Genomic DNA, 24,729 nt, shown 5'->3' on the forward strand with positions numbered 1-24,729 from the left:
CCCGCCAGCTGCCTCTGTTCCTCCCATTTTTGTCATCCTCACAGTATAGTCTTTACATGCTGGTCTCCCTGAGGACAGGAATTTTTCATTTCTTCTTGGTATGTAGGTGATGAATGAATGAATGAATGACCTTCTATTCAGGGATGTATTCATGTACTGCAAATTGCACATAATTTATTATACATCTTACAAGCTAATGTTTACTAGGCACTGGGTTTGTTACATGTGTGATCTTGATCTCATTTAATTCCCACAGTGTCCACTAGACTTATGGGAGTATATCACGTGAGGCCCATGACCTTGAATGAGAAAAATAATCACATCTTTATGTCCATTAACTGCAACTGAAATACAGTCATCTCTCGGTATCCATGGGGAATTGGTTCTAGGACTTCCCTCACCACAAATACCAAAATCCAAGGATGCTCAAGTCCCTAATGTAAATGACGTAGTATTTGCATCTAACCTACACACATCCTCCTGTATACTTTAAAGGAAGCTTGTCTAACCTGTGGCCTAGGATGGATTTGAATGTGGCCCAACACAAATTTGTAAACTTTCTTAAAACATTATATTTGAAAAAAATTTTTTTTTTAGCTCATCAGCTATCAGTAGTGTATTTTATGTGTGGCCCAAGACAATTCTCCTTCCCATGTGGCCCAGGGAAGCCAAAAAATTGGATATCCCTGCTTTAAATCATCTCCAGATTACTCATAATACCTAATACAATGTAAATGCTATATACATAGTTGTTATACTGTTTTTTATTTGTATATTTTTTTTACTATTGTTATTTTTATTTTTAAAAAATATTTTTGATCTGTGGTTGGTCAAATCCACAGATGCGGAACTTGCAGATATGGAGGGCCGACTTTGTGGTATATCCTTTAGTAAGGAATGTAGATAACAAACCACAGTTACATTAGCAGCACTTGGCATGCTGTTGTTAATGTAAATTACACATATTTTCCTCTTAGAGTTGTTGCAGATATCTGAAAAAAATCATTGGCATTCATCATTACCTCAAAATTTAAAAACAGATGTGCCTTTTAAAAGCATTTTGATAACTATATTTCAACATGATTATTTTCTTTTATAATCCTATATATTCTATTTCGTATACTTAAATACTTTATTCTGAGAGAGAGCCTTTACACTTCCCCAGACTGCCCAAGGAGTGCATAGTACCACCAAGGTTAGGAGTCCCTTTACTAGAGTTTATTTTATTTTTATTGTTTTGAGACAGATACTCACTGTGTCACCCTGGCTGGAGTGCAGTGACCTGATCTTGGCTCACTGCAACCTCCGCTTCTCGGGTTCAATCAATTCTCGCACCTCAGCCTCCAGAATAGCTAGAAGTACAGTCACATGCTGTCACGCCCGGCTAGTTTTTGCATTTTTTGTAGAGATAGGGTTTCACCATGTTGGCCAGGGTGGTCTGGAACTCCTGGCCTCAAGTGATCCGCCTGCCTCTGCCTCCCAAAGTGCTGGGATTATAGGCATGAGCCACTGTGCCCGGCCTGCACTAGAGTTTAAACTGGTGTTTGAAACCAGGTGGGCAGAGATGCCTCTATGCTGCCTGTCCATGGAGTTGCTGGATTCAGACAGACTGTAGGTACAAATCCTAGTTATCCCACTTGCTAGTTAGTTCTGGCATTTGGGCGGGTACCTTGACCTCTCTGTGTCTGTTTTCTCACTTGCAAAATGAGGGTAGTAATAGTACCTACCTCATAGGGTGTTGTGAGGATTCACTGAGCTGATACATGAAGAGTATACAGAACAATGACTGGCACATAGTAAATACTATGTATTGGGTTTGTATAATTATTAATTACCCACTGTTCTGCCTTGTGTTAATTATACATCTTTCTTCCAACTAGACTGCCGTCTCTAGAGGTCAGGATTGTGCCTTGCTGTGTTCTAAAGCCACAGAACCTTGCATAAACTGAGAGCATGCTTGTCAGTGGATGTAACATTACTGGTCCTCCCTCCTTTGAGACACTTGTTTCTCCTTTGAGCTCCAGGGTACCTCTTTCTCCTGGTTCTCCTACTTCTCTGGTTCTTTCTCCTTGGGCTCTTTTGCTCTGCCTGCCCCATAGATCCTGGTGTTCTTCATCAATAGAGATAACACAGGCTTGAGAAGCAGTACAGGTACTTCAAAAATAACAATTAGACTCCTCATTTCTGTACCCCTTCTCTCATCCTGCTTGTCTTCCTCCTCTGTTTCCTGTCTTGGTTAGTGGCTCTACTCTCCATCCACTACCAAAGCAAAAAACGTAGGCAACATCCTAGATCTCTTCCTCTGCGTCTTCCCATTTACCAATCAGTTCAGAAGTTCTGACAGTTTAAATTCTCAAAATTGTTTGCAAATTTGGCCCTTCCTCCTCATCCTCACCACCCCTGTCCGACTGTGGGCTCTCAGCCTTTGTTACCAGGACTGCTTTGCTTCCTCTCTCCTCTCCCTGCCCCCTGATTTCCCCTACCTCCTACCCAGGCTATCCTCTATACAGTCTCCAGAGTGACCATTTTAAGGAAAGAGGAAATCAGATCTGATTTTGCTCAGCTGCTTAAAAATCCCATCCAGGATGAAGACCAAACTTTTTTGCATAGCATTCAAGCCATTCACAGTCTGATTCTTGTCCATCTCTTTGGCCTCATTTCTCATTGCTTAGACTCCGATTCTATCACTTTACCTTCTGGTTTTTATTTGTTTTTTGTTTTTTTAGAGATGGGGTCTTACTATGTTGTCCAGGCTGGAGGGCAGTAATGCAATCATAGCTCACTGCAGCCTGGATCTCCTGGGCTCAAGTGATCCTCCTGCCTCTGCTTCCCAAGCAGCTGAGAATGCAGGTACATACCACTGTGCCCAGCTCATTACTTTACTTTCTGAATAAACTTATCTGCTGACAAGTTTGCCCAGCCTTCCTTGCTTTGTGTCCAGGCTCATACTATCTATTCTACTTGAAACCTGGCAAACTTCGTGTGTTCCTTTGCAAGTTAGCTCAAGGGTACTACCTCCTCTCTGGAGGTGTCTCTGACTTTCCTAGGCAGCCAAGGGCATGTATTCCTTAATGTGCCTTTCTCCTTGTACTTTTATTATAATATGCCATGAGTGTAGTAACCACTATTTCTAGTTGTCTGTATTTTGCCACTAGGTGGCAGTAGTCACATCTTTTCGGGAGATTAAGATAATTAATATTGGATATTGATTTTAATTATTAAAGATGTTGATTAATAATTGTTGTAATTGAGGTGCTATGGGAATAAGGATGCGGGTAAAATCCATGAGGCCCCTGGATTTTGGCCTGAGTGACTGGGTGGGATAGAGTATCATTAACTGAGAAGGGGGCGCAGAAGGAAGGAGCATGTTTTAGAGAGTGTCTTAGTCTTTTTGGGCTGCTACAACAAAAATGCTATCAACTGAGTAGCTTATAAACAATATAAATGTATTTCTCGCAGTTCTGGAGGCTGGGAAGTCCAGATCAAGGTACCAGAAGATTCAGTGTCTGGTAAGGGCCTGTTCCTCCTAGATGGGGTCTTCTCACTGTGTTCTCACACGTGGAAGGGGCAAGCAGGCTTCCTTGGGCATCTTTTATAAGGGCACCAATCTCATTCATGAGGGATCCACCCTCAAGACCTAATCAGCTCCTAAAGGCTCCACCGCTTAATACCATCACATTGACCATTAGGTTTCAACATGAATCTGAGGAGAGGAACATAAACATTCAGACCATAGCAGCGAGGAAGATGATTTTACTTGAGTTTAAGGTGCTTATAGGCTATCTAGGTTGAGATGCCCAGGAAGCATTAGGATAAAATATTCTGGAGCTGTTCAGGGGAATCTGGACTAGACACTGACTTTAGTATCAGTGGTTATAGAACTAGTAGATGAAAACATTGGAATGAATGAGCTGGTCCAGGGTAACTATGTAGGTAGGGATAAAATAGGAATTAGAGAAAGCCTTGGGGAACATCAACTTGCAAACAGTAGACAGAAGAAGAAGAGTGTAAGGAGATTGCAGGAAAGATCAGTGACAGAAGGAGAGGCTGGTTGTCCTGAAAACTAAGGCAGTAGAAATTTTTCCCAAAGTGGTATTAGCCAAGCCACATTGGATCTAAGAGGTACAGTAAAATCAGGTCCTCAGAGAAGTGGGAATTACAGGGAAGAAGTTAAGGGCATTAAGGAAGGAGGGGTTAAGGGTGTTACAGAGCCAAGGGAGGGTGTTTCTCCTCCTCCTTTCTCCCCCTCCCTTTCTCTCCTTTTCACCTCCTTTTCCCTTTCTCTCTGCCCCAGGGCTGAGCATGTTCAAATGCTAAACTGAAGCCCAGTAGAGCCAGGGAACATTGAAGGTACCAGGGAGAAAGGGGAGTGGATGAATTACAAGTTGATGACAACTGCTGAGAATGACAGGGGTTTGGTGGTGGATTGAGAAGGGTAATGACAAGAGAAATAAGTGCTGTGGGAAATGGAAGAAGGAGATAAGCCTAGACTCTCTCAACACTGTCCAATAGAATTCTCTGTGATGATGAATATATCCTATATCTGTTCTATTCCACATGGTAGCCACTAGCTACATTTGGCTTTTGAACAGTTGAAATGTGCCTGGGGGGACTGAAGAGTTGGATTTCTCATTTGATTTTAAGGTTAATTAATTTGAATTGAAATTGATTGGTTGATTGATTGATTGATTGATTGATGAGATGGAGTCTCGTCCTATCACCCAGGCTGGAGTGCAATGGCGAGATCTTGGCTCACTGCAACCTTGACCTCCCGGGTTTAAGCGATTCTCCTGCCTTAGCCTCCTGAGTAGCTGGATCTACAGGCACATGCCACCATGCTTGGCTAATTTTTATATTTTTAGTAGAGATGGGGTTTCACCATGTTGGCCAGGCTGGTCTCAAACTCCTGACCTCAAATGATCCACCCACCTCGGCCTCCCAAAGTGCTGGGATTACAGGTGAGAGCAACTTTGCCTGACCTGAATTGAAATTTAAATGGCCATATGTGGTTAGTGGCTATTGGACAACATAGCTCTAGAAGGTTGGTGCCTGGCACTGTGGGGCCCTCCTGAAAGAAGAATCCGTGGATTTTTCTGGCACTGGTTTGTACGGTTACCCCATTTGGGGTTCAGCAGCCTAAGTGGAGGTGCAGGACATCTGGCTGGAGGGATCCGTCCAATGTTGAGGCTTTGTAAGTAGGGTCAGTATTGTTGAAAATCTAGAAAGTAAGGGATGTTTGAGGGGTTCTGGAGAGTTTTGGTAATCCTGCAACGCACTGTATTGCTTTCAGGTTTCTGACCAAGGACAGGTCACCCAAGGAGCAATAGCAGAATGGGAGACAGAGCAGCACTTTATTATTAGCTGAGCAGGCATCCAGTATCTTTAGTGCTGGGCGAGAGCTTGCAGCTTTGTTCTCAACATCTAGGTGAGCTTCCCACTCTGTACCTAGAGAATATAATGTGGCTAGATGTGTAGCACAGGCCCCCCCATACTTTCCACCCTATCAAAGGCATTGAGAAGATAGAGAGGAAAATGAAGAGGCCTGGCTATGCAAAGAGACAGGTTTTGCTGAGATGTGCACGACAAAATACACATGCTGCCCATTACAAAGCTAGACTACCTGGTTTCAAATACTGGTTCTCCTCCTTACTAGCTGTGTGACTTTGGCCAAGTTCCCTTACCTTCTCCAAGCTTAAGTTTTCTCATCTGTAAAATAAAAATAATAACAGTACTTCCTCATATGGTTGTAATGAGCATTAAATGACTTAATGTATTAATATATAAAGCGCTTATAACAGTCCCTGTCATGTAATGGTGGTATATAAGTTGTTTGCTATTATTAGTATGGTTTCAGCTTGCCAATATACTGTGGCCCTGCCTACTAATCTAATAAAATGTGGTTTGAGCAGTTTTTTAGGTTCTCACCTTTAGTAAGCCACCCTTTGGGGATGATGTAGTGAGGGGATAGATAGAAGTGTGGGGAGAGGGGGATGAAGAGTTCTGCTTCCCACCAGGGAGTTGAGAGTGCTGGTGTCAGAGTTTGAGGCCATGGGGTCCAAGCTGGTGTGGAAGAAAGGCTAGAAGAGAGCTGGGGAACAAGGAGGAATTCTATGGAGGGAGGTAAGGAGCATCAAGGGATCACAGGTCACGAGGAGGTCTAGGGGCATGCCCATAGATAGGAATAAGGATATGAAAGCTGAACTGTCGGGAGGTTGTGGTCAGATAATCCCAGCAGAGGCAGGGCAGTTCAAAGTGATGACAGAAGGCAGGTTGTGGTTAGTGCGGTGGAGTAGACCTGTAGAGTTGAGGAGGTTCAGGAGGCCACGAGGTTAGGGTATTGGAAGAGGTGCCTGCATGGATGTTAAAATCACCCAGAATGCCATCAGGAAAAGGTATAATGTATAAAAGAAGGTTGTAAGCTAAGTGACACTGATCTGAGATGAATTCAATGACCTGGAGGTCAACAACAGGTGACAGTGACAAAGAGGAGGAACTGAATCTTGAAAGAGAATGAGGGAAGAGTAAACGTCTAGAAGCAATAATGGAGGGCTAGAGGAATCTTCAACTTCCCTTCCCCCACAAAAAATTGCTGCAGGAATAGAAGGATTAAAAAAGAACAGCCTTCTCAGAGCTGTTAGTGGAAGAAATCACACCCTCAGCGGACAGCCAGGATTCCTTAGGGTGAGGAGGTGAAAGGGACATTCTGGGGAAAGGTGGCAGGTATAGACAGATTGGTTGATCATGAACACCCCAGGCCAGTGGTGGTGGTGGGCTTCCAGAGGTTCTAGTGGGATGGGTTGGGAGGAAGTCAGCCACAAGGTGGTTGGAGGAAAGTGCCCACACAGCTTTAGGCCCACAGCTTGGTCCTGCCTACGGCTGGTGACACAACTCAGGAGTTCCCCTCTCTTCATCCTTGTGATGTGTTTCGATTGGTTGGTTGTGTTTGTTTTCATTTCGGCAGCAGTTCTTAACCTGGGGTTCACAAATAGGATCTTAAGGGGTTCATTCACTTGAATGGGGGGAAGTCACATCTTTATTTTCACTGACCTCTAGCAGAAATGTAGCACATGAACGCAGACAACAAGCACCAGTGGTATTAGCCCTACCTGTGTCTTTGTTGTCAGTAGCAATCACAGATGGCTTCCTATCACATTTCAGTAGTAGCGGCCATCTCAGGATAGTGTTTATGCTCATCTGCTTTGAAAGTGATGGTAGTTATTAGGCCTGCTGCTAGATCTTGTGATTAAATGTATTTATAAAGAAACATAATTAGTATATTACAAAATTTTAAAAATATTTTGGTAACTGTGTTTTAATATAATTGAATTCCTTTGGCTTTTATTTTATGCATTTCAAACATTGTTTTGAGAAGGAGTCCTTTGGTCTCCCCAGGCTGCTGGGGTGCGGGGGGTGGGGTGGAGGGCCTGCTTCAAGTCTGCTGGGAAATCCCTTTCTATTTCACTAGAGGGAGCTCTTGTTTCAGAATTGCTGAGCAGTGACCCTCAGGCTTGACACCCAGTAATAAGGTTGTTTTTTTGTTTTGTTTTGTTTTTTTGTTTTGAGACAGAGTCTTGCTCCGTCACCCAGGCTGGAATGCAGTGGTGTGATCTTGGCTCACTGCAACCTCCACCTCCTGGGTTCAAGGGATTCTCATGCCTCAGCCTCCTGAGTAGCTAGGATTACAGGCATGCGTCACCATGCCCAGCTAATTGTTGTAATTTTAGGAGAGGTGGGGTTTCACTGTGTTGCCAAGGCTGGCCTTGAATCCCGAAGTGCTGGGATTACAGGCGTGAGCCACCGTGCCTGCCTGAGAAGGCTGTTTTGAAATACAGGCAATTCAGATGTTTTTGGAGGACATTTCAAGAAACTGGGGTTAAGAACCTCATTGTTGTTTGTTCTAGGCAGGCCACCTCTCTCTTGAGTGGGCTTTCAGCTCATCTTCTGGAGGACGAGGATTGGACCTCCTGTGCTAGTTACTTTCTGGGACCAGTTAAAGCGGAAGCACTTTGGCCAATGGCAGCTCAAAAACTGGCCCTAAGGTCATGCTGACATCAGTATCCAGGCTGAGTTTCCTGTTTCTCCTCCATACCATTGAGCCCATTGCCCCTCCCATCTAGCTAGTGTTAGGATGTTAGAGAAGTTCCCCTCTTCCATGAGGCTTCCCTGCTCCACTATACTGGTCAGGTAAGGGCAGGTGAAAGTATAGGAACTCTGGTAAATCCTGAAGGCTCCTAAAGGGTTAGTGGATGAGGGGGGACCTGAGGGATTTGACTGATTGGCGAAGGGCTGAGCCTTGTGCAGCAGGTGGGTAGGTGAGTTTCTGAAGACCACTGGATTGTCCCTGCTGAGGAAGAAGTGATTGGTGCTCAGGAGTCCTTTGTGGGAGCAAATGGTTAAGTCAAGTGTTTTCTGCCTTAATTTTCTCACCTTCCAGGAGACACTGCTCCTCACACCTGGCCAGACTCTGTCCCCTTCACTGGCAGCTTTTCCCAGGTCTCTTGGTTCATCTTCCAGCTCCAGGATTCCCTCTAAGTCAGTGTTTCTACTATATGGTTGGAGGACCCAAGCATCAGGATCATCCTGAAGCGCTTGTTACTACAGTGGAGATTCCAGGGCCCACTCAGACTTCCCGGATTCGACTCTATGGGGCAGGACCCAGGAAGCTGCATTTTCCACAACTTCCCTAGGACAGTTGTTTTCAAAGTGTGGTCCCTGGAATAGTAGTATCTGCCTAACCAGGGAACCTGTTATTAATAAAAATTCTCAGATTCCAGATTCCAGGCCTCACCCTAGATCTACTAGAAACTCTAATCAGAAACTCTGAAGTAGGGCCCAGCAAGCTGGATTTTAAGAAGCCCTCCTAGAGATTCTGATTTTGACCCACACTCAAGTTTGAAAGCCACTGCTGTAGCGGATTCTGATACAGAACGAGTTGAAACCTTGTTGCCTCAGATGATCCAAGAGTTGGCTCCCCCTTGCGTAAAGCTCAGCAGAGACACAGCTAAGGTCACACAGCAGCTTGGTAAGAGTAGAAGCTGGGACCTGGGTCCTTGGACTTCAGTGCATATTCTGCTAGGTCAGGTCCACCTGTTGGATTCTTTGCCAATTCAGGGCCCTCATCCTGTGTACTGCTGTCAGGGGGCTGCCTCTCTGATCCTCATGGATGAAGGTGGGTCTTTAAATTGCCTTAGCCACAGGCTGGGTGGCCAGTCAGCCCCAACTAGGCTCTTCGAGGGTGAAGCATGGCCTGGGTAGACTCTCCAGCCTCTTAGGATGGGAGGTTGACATGATGGACCTTCCCTGTGAACACTTAACCAGGACATCCTCCACTTCCAAGTACAGTAAACATAATAGAGGATAGGTTTTTTTGGTCAAATGCCTGGATGAGGGGAAACCTGACTTGAGCCTACACTCAGTGGCTAAGAATGGGGAATCAGATATTCACGATCATCTTGGGGCTGTGCCATGCTGAGATATCTTTTAGGCAGCCACAGCTTACAAAGGCTAAAAATGGAGGTATCTCATTTAAAGAGTACCAAAGATGGGAATACATTGTTGTCAGGAACCAAACTTGTCATTCTCTTCCCTATCCCCAAACCTGCACCTTCTCTGATGTTCCCCATCCTTTTCAGTGATACCATCACCTATTTGTTATCCAGGCCAAAAATCTAAAGCCAATCATTGGTCTATATTCCTATCCCTGCCCCCATCCAATCAGTGACCACATCCTATTAATTTGACCTTCTGATCATTTCTCAAATTTATTTCCACTACTCCAACTTTAGTTCAGGTCAGATAATCCCTGACTTCGTTTATTGCAACAGCCACCTAACTGGTTTCCCAGCCTCTAGCCTCACCCTGTTTTGTCCTCAGGGCACATAGGATGAGGCCTGAGAATTGGCCATTGGATTTAGCAATGAAAAAGGCATTTGTGACCTTAATGGGAGCTGTTTTGATGGAGGGAGGGAAGCCTGATAAGAGTGAGTTTAAGAGAGAACAGTAAGAGAGAGGAATTATAGGTAGGGAGTATACCAGTGCTGTCCAATAAAAACATGTGAGGCACATATGTAATTTCAAATGTTCCAGTAGTCGCATTAAAAGCAGGTAAGAGAAACAGGTGACATTAATTTTAATAATAGATCTTACTTAACCCAGTATGTCCAGTATTTTATCATTCCAATATGATCAATATAAAAATTATTACCAGGATATTTTCCTGGATTTCCTTTGAAATCCAGTGCACATTTTATAATAACAGCACATCTCAAGTTCAAACTAACCACATTTCAGGTGCCCACCAGCTGCATGTGACTAGTAACTACCATATTGGACAGCACCGGCATAGACAATTATTTCAAGGAATTTAGCTATAAAGGGGAGCAGAGGAGTGAGGTAGTGGCCAGATGGGGAAGTGAGGTCAAGTGTTGGCTTGTTGGTTTTAGAACGGGAGCTATTAAAGTACTTTTCGTTTATACACTAATGGACTTAATCCAGTAGAGAGGAAGAAATTGTTGACATAAGATGACGAAACAGTGACTGGAGTGATGCTGTTGAGTAGGGGAGAGGGGATGGAATCTGGATGCAAGTGGAAATGCTGGCCTTGGCTAGGACACAGGGCAGTTCATCTGTGGTGACAGGGAGCAGGGGAGTGAAGGAAGAGCATACTGGGCACTGATGCAGATAGATGGGTAAATGTGATTGTGGAAGCTTATGGAAGTTTTTGTCTGATTCTTTTTTTTCTCTGTGAAGTGGGAAGCAAGGTTAATATCTGAGAGTGAAAATGGGATAGAAGTATTAAAGATTCGAGAAGAGAGAAAATATTAATTTGTGGCCTAGGAGCGTGACAGAGTGAATGGACTGGGGAAATACAGTGTGATTGCCTGGCAACATGAAAGATGCACTTGAGGTTTGTGATCACGAATTTGAAGTGAGAACAGTCAGCGCTGTTGTTTTTCTCTAGTACATTCAGCTGTGAGGGACAAGCAAGGCAGAGGAGGAGCTTTGGATTCAACCAGGGCTGGGTTTTTTTTCCAGCTGAGTACAATAATGAGAGGAACAATGGAGTCAAAGGCGTATGCAAGGGATAATTAGAATCATGGGCCATGGAATTTAAGGACAGAAAAGGGAGCCATGAGGGACAGTAAAAAGATGGTAGGACCAATGGATCACAGACTCCAGTGGGGTCAAAGAAGTATTGGGGTCATGGTTATCGGGAGTGAGCTGGAAAGGTAGAAGTGGTGGTTGAAGTGGGAATGCTTGACTTGGAGATGAGGGAGGGGCTACAGATATACATAATTATAAGGTCTCAGGCACGACCATGATAATGAGTGGCTGAGATGTGGTAGAGAGCAGGGTCATTGAGAACAAGAGGCCAAGGAACTGACAGACCAGGATGCTGGAAGGTTCATCTAGATGCATGTTGAAATTAACAAGAAATCTGATGAGTGGTAGTGAGCCAGGTACTAAAGGAATGAGGGCCATGACCCATATGTCTGTAGATGACTGTGAAAGGGAAGGATAGCGGGTGGTACAGTATGGTAGTGGTAGGATTTTAGTGAGAAGGGAGGGCCACTCGTCTAGGACTACAATGAAAAGAAAGAAGTTATTCACTCTACCTACATGGGCCAAAGGAGAAAAATCAGTCACTACTTTAGAGGGCCACAGATGAAGCAGGCAAGGAGAGGTAGGTTGGGTAACAACAAAAGGGTGAAGGGAACATTCAGAGAAGAGATTGAGAACATAGGAATTGAGCTAATGATTTATCTGTGATTGTTGCCTATCCTGTTCCCTTTTCCTGGAATTTCCTTCCTTACCTTGTACACATAGAGAACTCTTCTTCATCTTTCCTCATCCAGCTCCTGCATTGCTACTTTCCTGAAACGGCTATTGCAAAGATTACTAACTAGTGATCGGCATGTTGCCAAACCCAGTGGAAGTGCTTGTCTTTACTGTACCCCTATAGAGAAGTGTGTTCCCAGTGGAATTTTCAGTGGTGATGGGAATACTCTTATCTCTGCACTGTCCAATATGGTGGCCACCAGGCACATGTGACTGCTGAGTATATGAAATGTGGCTGATGTGACTGAGGAACCAAAGTTTTAATTCTGCTTAATTTTAATTCATTTAAATGTAATTAGCCACATGTGGCAAGTGGCTACCTTATTTATTGGTTGGTGCAAGTAATAGAGCACCTAACATTATTGATCCTTTCCTTCTTGAAACTTGATGTTCTTTTGACTTCCAGCACACCTCTCTCCTAGCTTTACGATTGCCTCTTTAATTTTGTCTTCAATCTTGACTTCTCATGGATCTTTCTCCTTCTGCTAGCCACTTAACTGTTGCTATTTTCCAGGCTTCCTCCTTGATCCTTTTATCACATTTTGTGGACTCTTTCTCATTGATCTTATCTATACCCCAAGTCCTGTTTCCAGGCCATCTCCCTCTCCTGAGCACTAGACCTGGACATAACAGCCTGTTGGAGACATCTGCTGGTGTAGTGGATAGGCATTCAGTGCTGGCATGCTCCAACCTGAGCTCATCTCTTCCCTAAATTACCTCCTCTCAGTTACTGAAGCCATAGACCTGGAAGTTAGTCTAGATGTCTCCTTCCTGTCTGACAAATTGCCAAGTCCTCTATGCCACTGCAGTACCATTTGAACTTGTCATCAGTCTTGTCCCTCTCCAGTCCATGGTCCACATTGCTGCTAGAGCAGTCTAGGTAGCTGAAACATAAATTTGACCTTTTTATTCTCCTTGTTAAAACCTTTTAGTGGCTTCTCATTGTATATAAGATAAAGGCCAAGTTCCCAGCATGGCAAACAAGGCTCTTCATGACCCAGTCTCATCTGCATGTTTTTCCAGCTTCATCTCCTGACACGTGTCCCTTCTCACAAAGTTCTCTCCTTTCCAGTAACGCAGAACTCCTTCTAATTGCACCCAAACAGCATGCTGTTTCATGTCTCCACAGCTTTTCTCAGGCTATAACCTCTCCTTCCTTCAAGGCCCTACCCTAACCCCTTCTGGTTCTGCAAAGCTCACCTCAACTGTCATCTTCTCCAGCTACTTTTCCTCAGTGTCCCTGTTACTTAATGCACTTACCTAACTACACCATTGCATTATTCACTTGTAAACGCAGGTAGTTCCCAAGAGTGGGGACCACCATCTTTGCCTCCTTCTTTCCACTGTCTGGCATGGAGTCTTACTCCCAATGTGGACTCTGTAGATGTTGAGTGAATGGGTACCATGAATAAGTGAGTGAGTTGAAGGAAGCAGGAAGAAGATTAGAGAGTGGGATGTCACACTGCCCAGTCTCATCTCCTTAGTATAAGTCCTTCATGGGTGGGATTATAGGATGAGAAAAGGGGCCCCTGGGAGGCCTGTGGGGATCAGTCTTGGTTGCTGCTGGTGCAACTGACTTCTTTCCCAGGACTCATAAAACTTGCTTCTGGCAGAAATTGATTTTAGAAAAAGCTATTATCTAGGTTTTCCCCTACCTTTACAGCTGACATGCTTCTCTCTTCCTGGGATATAAGATGCTAGCAAAAAATGTCACATTTTTTCTTAAAGGAGAAAAAGGTTTTGTATGTTTAATTTTTTGAAAGTGCTTAAGTTTCTGTTTTCTTTTAGAAGAAAACTGGTTTTTCACTGGGATTTTCCCAAGGGCCACATGCAGGTATACAGAAAAGAGAATGATATGTGTTTGCATACAATTTGCATATATCTGTGTAGACTGGATCATCTATTCTCAGAGTACTTTCTTTTTTTATTTTTTCAAAAAAATTGAATACTTGATCAACTTTTCAATGAAAAGAATCAGTAACAGTGAAAGGCAATGGAAGCCATAGTGGAAGTCCTCCTTCATAGAGAAGATCACCTCTTTAGAAGATGCCCCATCATCTTCTAGTCTTTTATAAGATTTTGGATGGTTGTGGTCACCATGATAAAAAATAGCAGCAGCCATCTGCATGCCAGGATAGCTGTCGTATATACTTTTATCTCTCTTTTTCCACTCACCAGCCCTTAGAAGTAGATGTTACCCTTAGCCCACCAGCAGGAAAACAGGCTTAGAGGGGCAGCACAATTTGCCCAAGGTCACTCCTATGGGTAGTGGCAGAGCCATGATTCAAACCCAAGGCTACATGGCCCCAAGGCCTTTGTTTTTAAACTACTAAGCTGTATTTTCTGCCATTTGTGTACTGCCTGGTGTTTTGTCTTTTGTCCTTGCCATTACCAGCCATAGACAGATACATAGTTTGGTTGTCATTTGAATGGTAGTGGACTCTGTTGCACAATGTTGAGGTACCATAGTTTATGTAACTATCTCCCCACTTGGTTTGTTTCCAGTTTCTCAGTATTATAGATAGTGCAGGTGTAAATATCTTTGCGCAAATTAGGGTGGTTTGTTGGAGTTTTTAGGTATTTGATGGTGGTCCGCAAAGTAGTATTTTTGAGGCAAAGAGTTATAATTTTATGATTCTCCAGAAAGTCTATACCATTCATTCACCCAAGCAGTGATTACTTTTGGAGTGCCCACTGTGTACCAGGTGCTGGACGTGAAGAGGTAATTCAGAAACAGCCCCTCTCTCAGAGAACTAACAGTCTGGTATGGGATGGATGATGCAGCACAGAATGAATGCTACTAAAGTGGGGGTTTGGGCAAGGGGCAGTGACAGCACTGAGAAACAGTGTCCCCTGGTAGTATCTCTGAGTGTTCCTTTCCCTCTGCAGCATGGGGCAAGACGGGATGAGCATGATAACAGGGCTGGCTGCAGAGCTGCCTCCTGGCTGAGGACACCCCCCACCAACACCCACGGGCTTTCCTGCCACCACCTGTTGGCTCAGTCACTGCTGCCCATCTGCCACTTGGGGGCGCCGAGCAGAGAGGATGAGGGAGGGGGCACCCGGGACAACAGGACTGGGGGCTCCAGCAGTGGGAGGAGTGGCAGCCTAAGGCCTTGTCTGTCCTCCAGGCCTCCTCTTCCCCTGTATGCCCACCGCAGCCAGGGTGACAACATGGTGCCCAGTCCACACTCATTCAGCAGACAGGAATGTGTGCATGCCTTAAGGGCATAGCTCTGTGCATTTTCACGCACCAAGCACTGTGCTAGATGCTAGGAATGCAGAAGTGGCCTGACATGGTCCTTGACCCTGAGATGCACTTGGTCTAGAGGCTTGGACAGACAAGGGAAGAGACAATCCAACTTGTGTGCTGGAGGCCTTCACAAGTGGCAACAGGAGCGTTGAGCTCCCTAGTGAGTCCCCTGGCAGTGCGTGAGAGTTCATTTCTCCAGTGCTCCACTCTTATGACTTTGGCTGTGACATTGCCCATCTTCTAGCCTGGAATTTCTCCATCTATAAAATGGAGGGAATGATATCTATGTCTGCAAGGGCCTTCTGACTCAGATGTGCCATGAGCCTAAAGCAAGCCTGAGCTTCTTCCACAGAAGAGCCCCCAGCCCTGGTCCCCACTTTAGTCACTGAAGAAAATCTCCTTTCTCTTCTCGCCCACATGCTCTCCTTACATGGTTTTCCTTGGCATTCTGCCTCTGGCCTTTTCCTTCTCTCTTTCTACGTATGTTCCCATGACTTCAGTTACCACTGTGTGCTGATGACACCTACATCTCCATGCTCGCCCCCATCCTCTCCACTGAGTTTGTGACTCATATAACAATGAAAATAATCAGCATTTGCTAAATCCCAGATACAATACTGTAATTACGGTATATTATCTCATCTCATCTCTCCAACAACATTGTGAATTAGGCAGTGCCACCCCATTTTATAGGTGAGTAGAACCGAGTTCAAGAGATGCTGAGACTTTCCCAAGGCCCCAAAGTTGATAAGTGATGGGGCCAGGATTTGCCAACCTCTACCTGTAGAGCTCCACTGCCCATGGTCTTATCCATCACACTATATGTCCTAGAGTACAGGCAGCCGCCAAAGACCCATTTCCACTTGGATATTCCACATACACCTCAATTTCATGTCTAAACTTGGCCTCATCATTTCCCTTCTGTCCCAATCTGCCTTTTCCTCTCTTCTCCATGGCAATAAATGGCACCATCAACCCAGTGATACCCCAGCCAGAACCCTGGGAGTTTTCCAAGATCCTTCCTCTCCCTTACCAACCCCCATCTCCCCAACAATCTTCTCCAATCTTCTTCCACATCGTGGTGATTTTCCCCCCACTCTCCTCCAGCCTCACTGCTGTTGCCTTCCAAGGCCATTCATCCTGTTCTCTTTCTGGGCTCCTGCAGCAATCTTCTTACCAGCCTCCCTGCCTCGACTGTCTGCTTGAGTCCATCCCCTGCACACCAGCCAGGGTGATCCTTTGCAGACACACATGTGATCACCTCACCTTACTGCTTCAAAACTTCTGCTTTCTGTGACTCTACAGCAGAGCTCAAAGCTGGCCACCCATGGGCTGAAATCCATTCAGAAGACATGTTTTGCTTGGTCCAAAATGTTCTTAAAATATTTTGAATTAGTTGCCAACATTGGAAAATCAGGAAATTTCACATAAAAGTTCATATATATTGGCTTCTCTTGCAAAAGTGAAAAAAACTGGTAACTCTGGGTGCACATCCCTTCAGGGCAATGATTGGATGGAGCTGAGGGGTGGTTGCCCTCTTTAGAAGGGGTGTGGGCTTTTCAGTTTGACAGTCTCCAGCATCCCCTAGTGTCTCTTAGGCCCTGGTCGCACCCCTGCTTCCAATTATCTGCCTGAGAATTGGGGCATTTGAGTTCATGACCCTGGTGCATGGGATGAAGCCCAAAGCCCTCAGCATGCCTTCTAGTGTCCTATGTGTCACAGTCTGGAGCAGACCAGCCCTGCGAACCTCTGAGGCTAGTACCTGCTAACTGCCCCATTACACTCTCCCCTGTGGCCCCATGGAACCCTTATCCATAGTTCTCTGAATTGCCCCACTCTTGTCTGTCTCCATGCAAGCTTGTGCTTTGGAATTCCCAGGCCCCTCCTTAAGTCCTATTTGTCCTTCTGGGCTTTGCACCAGTACTTGCTGTACCAAGAAGCATTCCTTGTGCCCCTGGCTGAGTTTTGTTTTCCCATAACAGGTGGCGCAGACCTCAGTCATCCCACCAGCTACCCTGTGTTGTAGTTGTTGACTGTGAGTCTGCAGTTGCAGGGAACCTGCCTTCTTTATCTTCCTGTCCTCAAAGCTTTGCACAGGACTTGGAATACACAAGGTGCCTCATAACTGTTGAATGAATGGATGAATCAGTGAAAGACTGATTTGGGAAAATAATAGTCTAGGATATGATGTCAACCCTAATTGCTTGGGGTGGGGGTTCCAGGTCCCTTTCATTCTTCAGCATTCCCCACTCTGAGTTCCCACTCGGAGTGATACCCACAACATCCTATAAACCATGCCCCCATTCTCCAAGATGTGGAATATATCCAGGCCTACTGGGATGATACTTTTTAGCAATGATAGAGGGAAAATATATCATTTTTGGTATCCCTGGGGGAGAGTTGGCACATTCTTCAGTTATTTGAATAATAATTAAGATAATGCCAGCATTTAACAGTCACTGAGCACTTACATTGTACCAGACCCTGAACTAAGAGCCCTCAGTATATTGTTTCATTTATTCCTTCAACACTAAGAAGTAGGTAGTACTATTGTCCCCATTTTATAGGCAAGTAAACTGAGATACAAGGATTTTAAACAACTTTTCACATGGCCGGTAAGCGGTAGAGTCAAGATTTGAACTCAAATCTAACTTCATAGTTAACATTCTCAACCACTACACCATACTTCCTCAATGACATTTCTCTTTAGAAACACGAGGAAATAAATGTGGGAATGAAGGGTATACAATTATGTGTACAGTAAGATTGCAAATACTAATTTAGAAAAGAAAGAAAAGAAAATCCTGAGGCAGAGAAAATGACCAAAGAGACAAACTCATGTGAAAATTTTCTTTAATGAATACATACCACTTTTATGATTAAAAAAAAAAGTCCTCTGTTTGTAGTGACCCTAGAAATAAGTGGCAGGACAGAGGGCAGGAAGGGGCTGGGTTGAGTACCCAGCTAATCAGCGGGGCTGTCTCTTGAGTAGTTGCCAATGATCAGTAAAAGGAACAGTCATCAGGCAGCAGCTGTGACCTCAGTACCTGCACCCTCATGGTACAAAGGTGAAGTGGGTCACTATTCCTGCCATCTCACCATCTCCCCTCTTCCTCCAGGTGCTTACACTCCAGAGCCCCTCAGCAGTTTCCGGTGGGCTCTTCTCTCAACTGGCCTCATGTTCTTTTATCACTTCAGCGTCTTGCAGATCCTCGGCCTGGTAAGTTTGGTTATATCCCCTTCTATCCCCTCTGTTTGCAGTTCTCCATAAATCTTGATAATCCTGGTTGGTGCTGGCGTATCACTTTGTTTTGAAAATGCAAGATGCTAAAGGCCAGGATGTCAGATTGTTGTGTCTGGATTGCTGATTTATGATCTACAGCCTTGGCCTCTCCAAAGAGTTTTCTGAGTCTTTCAGTAATGACTGTTTCTTTCATCCCTGGGGAGGCAAGGATGCCTTTCACTCATGGCCACTTGGGTCGGAAACAGTGAGCTGCAACTGGAAAGTGGTTTGTTGTGGACCCCATGGGGAGGCAGGACCCTAACCCTGCCCCTTGGCCTGGGGGAGTCTTCTGACCTTAGGTCCATCCTGGGCCCATTCATAGGCCCTGAAGGCTGCACTCTTCCCTGAGCTTCATGGCCAGTGGAAGTGTGGTGTTGGGGAAATCCTGTGGCATTCTGGGGTGTTTAGAACTTCCTGGAGTCATGAAGAATGGTTGGATGGTTGGACTCAGTAGCTGAGTTATCCAGAGCCCAAAATTGCTGAGTGTAAGAGTGTATATCAGTGGCAAAATGAGTAGGAAGAGCTCAGGACTGGGGCTGGGGGTCAGGAGACCCAAGTTCAAGTCCTGGCTCTGCCACTGCTCTGAATGAGTCACCTCACCCTTGAGGGCAGAGAGTTCTCCACCTCTCTTTGACATGGTATAAAAGCCCCAACTTCCCTGAGAGGTGGTGAGGACTTGTCTTTAATGTGAACAGGCTTGAAGGGCTTTGGAAGGCAGGTGCCGCGACCATCCCCGGGGCAGGTGTGGCATGTCTGGTTTTGTGTGCAAGTGGCAGTAATGTAGCATTAGCCATGTGGAGCCTCGCGTGACCTAGCATGACTAGGGTGTGTAACTGATGTCCCCAACACCTTTGTAGAAGCAGTCACTTTCTCTTCCTCATTCTGGTGTATGGCTCTGCTCTGGTTTGCTGGGGGCTTAGTCTGAGCTCCTTGCCAAAAGTGTGAATGCTTCCCGCGCTCTCAGGAGGAAGCCATACAAAGTTCACACCCTTACCACTTGCTGCTCTCCACTGGGACCCAGATTCCAGAGGCATCAGTGTGCTCATGTCACCCTACATACCATGCTCAGGCAACGCCTCCTACAAGGAGGGCAACCCTCACCCCATTCCTCACCATAAACCCCCATCCATCTTTCATGAGTCCATTCAGGTACCACTTCTGTCATGAAATCTTCTCTGAGGACTCAGCCCCCATATTGTATGCTCCTCAGACCTCCTCATAGTGTATAAAGCTGGGTGAGCCCTGTCTGGTTTGGGGTCAGATGTAGTAAACCTTTGACCACCCCCACTTGATTGATTGCAGTTACGTGGAGGCAGGGCCCACGCTGTGGGCTGTACTTTTAGCCTGTAACACCTCTCCGGGGTCTAGGCACATAGTAGATGCTCAGGAATGGCAACAAGTTCTGGGCCCAAACAGAAGGCAAGACTGTGAGCAAAACTGAATAGCTTTTCCACTAGACGGCCCTCCCCCATCACCTCCAGAGGCCTCTAGCCTTGACTCACTCAGAAAACCGAGGGGAGAGAAGAAATCCCTTTATAAACAGGTGGGGATTGGTCAATCCCTCCTTGTCTAGTCCCCCATTAGGTAGAGATGGCTGAACTGGCAGAAGCCAGAGAAAGCCTAAGGATGGTGAACGCTCACTCTACCTCCCTTGTCCCTGCAGGTCACCGAAGTGAATTTGAACAACATGCTGTGTCCGGCCATCTCAGACCCATTCTACGGCCCCTGGTATCGCATCTGGGCCTCGGGACACCAGACTCTCATGACCATGACCCACGGGAAGCTGGTCATCCTGTTCTCATACATGGCTGGGCCCTTGTGTAAATATCTGCTGGATTTGCTCCGGCTTCCAGCCAAGAAAATAGACTGAAGGTGCTTATTTTTTTTTTTTTTTTCCTCCCTGAGGAAGCAAGTCGTGACTTGACTTGGAGAACACCCAGTTCTTGATGAAATCATGGGAGAGGGCAGTAGGATGTTTGGTGTATTTCTTTTTCCTCCTTTCTGTCCCTTTCTTCTACCACTCTTCCTTCCCCAGCTCTTCCCCCTACGATGTCTCTTTGAGCCTGGGGTGTAGTGCTGGGCACTGGATTTTCCTCCTTCCCTTTGGCTCTCTCTCTGCTCCTAGTGGCCTTACATGGGGAGATTGCAGTGAGCGGCTCTTTCACTCTGCTTGTCGGTGCTTTAACAACAGCTGGTTGAGGAGAAAGGGAACAACAAGTAGTAGTTCTTTTGGCATCGAAGCAATGAGATTGGGTTGTGTTTCATTTCTCCACTGCCAGGGACCTCCAGGCTTATGCTGGCGTCCCATTTAGTCTCCAGCACAGCCCTTACCACGGGGGACTGAGGCCTTGTTTCTATACCAGCGGCAAGCCCAGAGCCGAGGGATTTCACAGCTCATGGTCAAGACAGAACCAGCCAGATTCTGGTCACTGGTGTCCCATGACTCAAAGTAAGCAGCCAACCAGCCACTCCCTCCAGGATGCTGCCTGGGGTGGGAGGTGAGAGCACCACCCAGCCCAAGGGCTAGATTCCATTGAGAGGGTTGGAGATCTATTGCAATGACAAATCCAAAGTGAAGAGGGTCAAGATATATACAGTACTAGGCCAGACCCTGTGTAAGTTCTGCCTATGAGAGTTGAGAACTGATGCATATCCCAATCAGAAGTGAGCACAGAAAACTGTGATTTGAATCATACACTCTGTTTTAGGAAAATGTTGATAATAGATACCATTTTAATCTTGAGTGCCCCTTAAATGTGTTCCCTCTCCCTTTCCCTCTCCCCCCACCCCTCCCCCTCCCCCCTCCCTCCCTCTCTCCCTCTCTCAGGCAGCTTCAGGGAAGAATGAGCTGGAATTGGCTGGTTGGTTGGTTTTTGAGTTTGGAGAATCCTCGCATCAGGGCCCATTTCTGGAAGATTCTGTGGATCTGTTTCTTGGTTTTACAGGGAATGTCAGCATCCCGGGGTTGAGCAGCTATAGCTCTTGCCAGTGTTGTTTCCCTAGGGCCAGGTTTCTTCAGTGTATCCACACTCAGTGCTGAATTGTTTAATGTGGGGGACATCACATCCTCCTCATCCTGTCTACCCCAAAATCCCATGTCTAGGTTGAAAGGGGGCTGCCAAAGAATTAAGTCCTCATGGGTGGAGGTTCAGGTGCTCCACAAGGAGGAGCTTTTGTTGAAGGACTTCAGCTCAGTTATGCACGGACCTCAAGCAGGCAGGAAGTGGCTGGGCATTGCTGACTCCGCATTGACTCCCACTAGGAACAGATTTGCTTAAGAACAGAAAAGATCATTTGGTGACTTTGTCTGATGAGCCTCCCTTCCCCTGTCCCACTCTAGGCAACACAGTTGACCTAGGCCAGTTCCAGTATTTCCAGTTTGACCTACATTGAGCTTCGGTGCCTCAGTGGTCATAATTTTAGCAAGTGGACCTATAGGAAGCAACCCTGGGAGGGACCGTCCTTCTGCAGAGGCCTGCGGGCATTGAGGCTATCAATCCCCAGGGCTTGGGGAGCAGGAGGGGAGGGCACCAAGTGCTCTTACTCTCCTGAGCTCCTTTTGATGCGTAAGCTTTGTTTTTGGCCCTCTTTGAAGGCAGGGCCAAACTTTTCTTAGTGCCTCTCACCTTAGGGTGGCCCTCCAGGGGAGGTGCTTCTTGAATGGCTGGATTGGCCCTGCCCACCGTCAAACTGCTACATGTAGGAATAGCTGATGAGGAAATACACAAGGCCTCAGTGCCCCTTGGCCTCTTTACAAAAGGAGAAGTTGGAAGGGGATTGTGGGAGGAGCCCCTGGGGGCCTGGTCTGTCCTCCACCAGAACTTGGAGTTGCTGCCAGCAGAGGTTCTGTGCCTCAGCTGAGGACTAGCTCCGGAATGTCATAGGGGTGTGACTGTGTAGGCCTTCTCCTCCTCCTCGTTTCTGTGGCATGGCACAGGTTGCCTGGTTGCTCGAGCCTTCCCCATATTGACATCCTCCACAAGCTTGCCTTTGCTCTGTCTACAGCTTAGTACCCCATTCTGGAGGGCACTTTCTGGTGCTTGGAAGGAGAGAAGAAAGCAAAAGCCACATGCCTGGCATGGCCAAGCCAGAGACAGATCCACCTGTCAGAGGAAGGAAGAAGTAAAGGGGGGCATGCAGGGCTTTTGGGGGCCAGATTGGCTTAGAAACATATAGGTCAAAAGAATAGAGGGGGCCCAGTCTATAGGCTTCACAAGGAGCTATGGCCTGTATTTGGGGGCATTGGGGAGCATAAGGCATCTGAACTGGTCCAGATCTCACTCTTATCTTGGGCCAAGCCAATGTGGAGAGAAGCAACCCAACCAGACTCTTGGCAGCCTGCCTTACAGGGTAGCCCACCTTATAGGGTAGCCCTCATATCTGCCCAATGCCGGCCCTCTACTGCCCCAGCTTTGGTACAGGAGTGAGGGAGAAGCTGGAGCTTGCACACCCAGTGGCCAGTGGGGCTGTCTTCCCAGCTCCTCCTCAGGGCTTTCCTGTCAGTGCCAAGCCAGTTCCCCAGCCAGGTTTCCGTGTGCCATTTGCCAGCGTGTGGGAGCTCTGCGCGTGTGTGAGGGTGTTTGTAGAAGAGGGCAGTTTCCTTTCAAATGGCCTTAGGAAGGGAAAAGAGTACTCCCTCCAGCCCCTAGGTAGCCTTGGCCAGGGATGTGGGCCAAGAACAGTCTGTGGAGCTGGCCAACTTGTGGCATCCACTCCAAATAGCAGAGACCCAGTCACGCCTGCTTCTGGTCCTCCCTGCCCTCAGTATTTGGTTTTGTACACCAAAGATGATCTGGCCCATCTTCCTCCCAGAGGCACAACAGTAACATGTTCCTCTGTCAGCCTGTGAAGGCATGCAGGGTTCTGAAGCCACAGACTCAGTCTCCCCAAGTCAGCAATCTCTTTCTCTCTCTCTCCTCAAACTTCATCGCATTCATAGAAGCTGCTTGCAGGGTCGCCGGGCTAACCAGGGTGATCGGCGAACTTTACCGTACAGTACCTCAGTCTAACTGTCAGATCATCCCTTTTGCTGTAGCCTCTTTTGAGGTTTTTATATTTGTGATCATTGGTAATTCAGTGTCTTATGAAGTGGGCACAGCTCCCCATAGAGAGCAAGTTGTCAGCAGGTCTCTGTGCACTGGTGTTGGGGCAGGGCAGTGCCCTGGGGGTAAGCTAGGTGGCTCAGGGAGTGGCAGAAGCGCCATTTTTCCCCCCTCCCTCTGCCAAAAAGACTTCCTTGGATTTGTAGATGTTGACCCAGAGTCATCTGTCCCCTCCTGAAGAGGATTTTCTTACTGGTTTCTACTGAAGGGGAGGTAGGGGAGGAGGAAAAAAGGACCATGTGTGATGCTGTTAGACAAGACACTGATGCTGATTATGGAGGGTCTCCTGCAGGCCCTTGTGGGCTCCTTGGCAAGGCCCCAGGCTGGGAAGGAGCTCCCCCCACTGCCCATCCTGCCCGCTTTGTGGTGGGTAGAATCAGTGACAGGGAGGCAGCCCTCCTTTTGTGTACATAGAGTGAGCTGATTTGGGCTCAGGAAAACCTAGTCGCTTGTTGCTCTTGTCTGTGACATTTTTGTACACTGGTTTGCTACTCATGGCAAGAAACAGACAAAGCCCCATGAAAAATAAAACAAAAGTCATTTCAAACAAAGCTGTTGTTTTGAAAACTCTTGCTTTCTTTTGGTGTCCATTTTGTGTTCTATTTTAAAGAATCTTTCATTTATATTGGTGTTATTGTAGTGAAGAGAATGTGATAGGCTGATCTGTAACGGTTTCTGTCAGGAGCTTAGCAAATGCCTCTGCCCATCTTCCCCTACCCCTGTCCTTCCTCAGTTCCCAGCTGGGATTGCTATGCACTGGGCAGACCCGTCACTGTCTCCCCTGAACCCCCACACAGTGGCTTCCCTTAGAACCAGTCTTTGTACTCTCCCTAAACAGCAGCAGGCTTAGGATTTTTGTCAGGCTGGTTCTTGCGTGCTCTGTGCCCCCACCAGTTTGCTCACCTCTTGGGGCATTTTGTAATGTGTTTTCTCTGTCTTGTAAAACCTTTTGATTGTACCGAAATGGTATCTGCAGTCGCCTTTGGAAATAAATGGTCATTAATTTGTGTACTTAGCATTCTGAATTTTAGTCTCAGGTGTTTCTGTTGTTGAAGATCCTTGAATGAAAAGGAACCCTCACCATGGGGCTTACTGTTATAATGTTTCTTCATTTACTGTTATTAAAAGATTTATGAGAACCCAGGAGTCCTGGCCTTGCTTCCCAGAATCCTCTCAGAAGGCCCTCTGCTTTGAAAAATAGACAAAAGGGGCCTCTGGCCCTCTGTACTGTGGAAGACCCTCAAAGGACAGCT

The 24,729-nt window shown here is 46.3% G+C and overlaps 1 protein-coding gene across 9 annotated transcripts in view; it reads left to right on the forward strand.

Annotated features, from left to right (window-relative positions):
* TMEM164 (transmembrane protein 164) overlaps positions 1–24,501 on the forward strand; it is a 175,953-nt gene extending 151,452 nt beyond the window's left edge. For all 9 annotated transcript variants that reach the window (XM_063702995.1, XM_063702996.1, XM_031005806.3 and 6 more), the window contains 2 exons: positions 18,211–18,311; positions 20,038–24,501. In XM_063702995.1, coding sequence (XP_063559065.1) covers positions 18,211–18,311; positions 20,038–20,244 — 308 coding nt within the window. In that variant the 3' untranslated portion in view covers positions 20,245–24,501. The remainder of the gene's footprint in view (positions 1–18,210; positions 18,312–20,037) is intronic.
* The last annotated feature ends 228 nt before the right edge of the window (positions 24,502–24,729 follow it).

The sequence above is a fragment of the Gorilla gorilla genome, chromosome X (genome assembly GCF_029281585.2).
Source record: "Gorilla gorilla gorilla isolate KB3781 chromosome X, NHGRI_mGorGor1-v2.1_pri, whole genome shotgun sequence".
Taxonomy (NCBI): domain Eukaryota; kingdom Metazoa; phylum Chordata; class Mammalia; order Primates; family Hominidae; genus Gorilla; species Gorilla gorilla.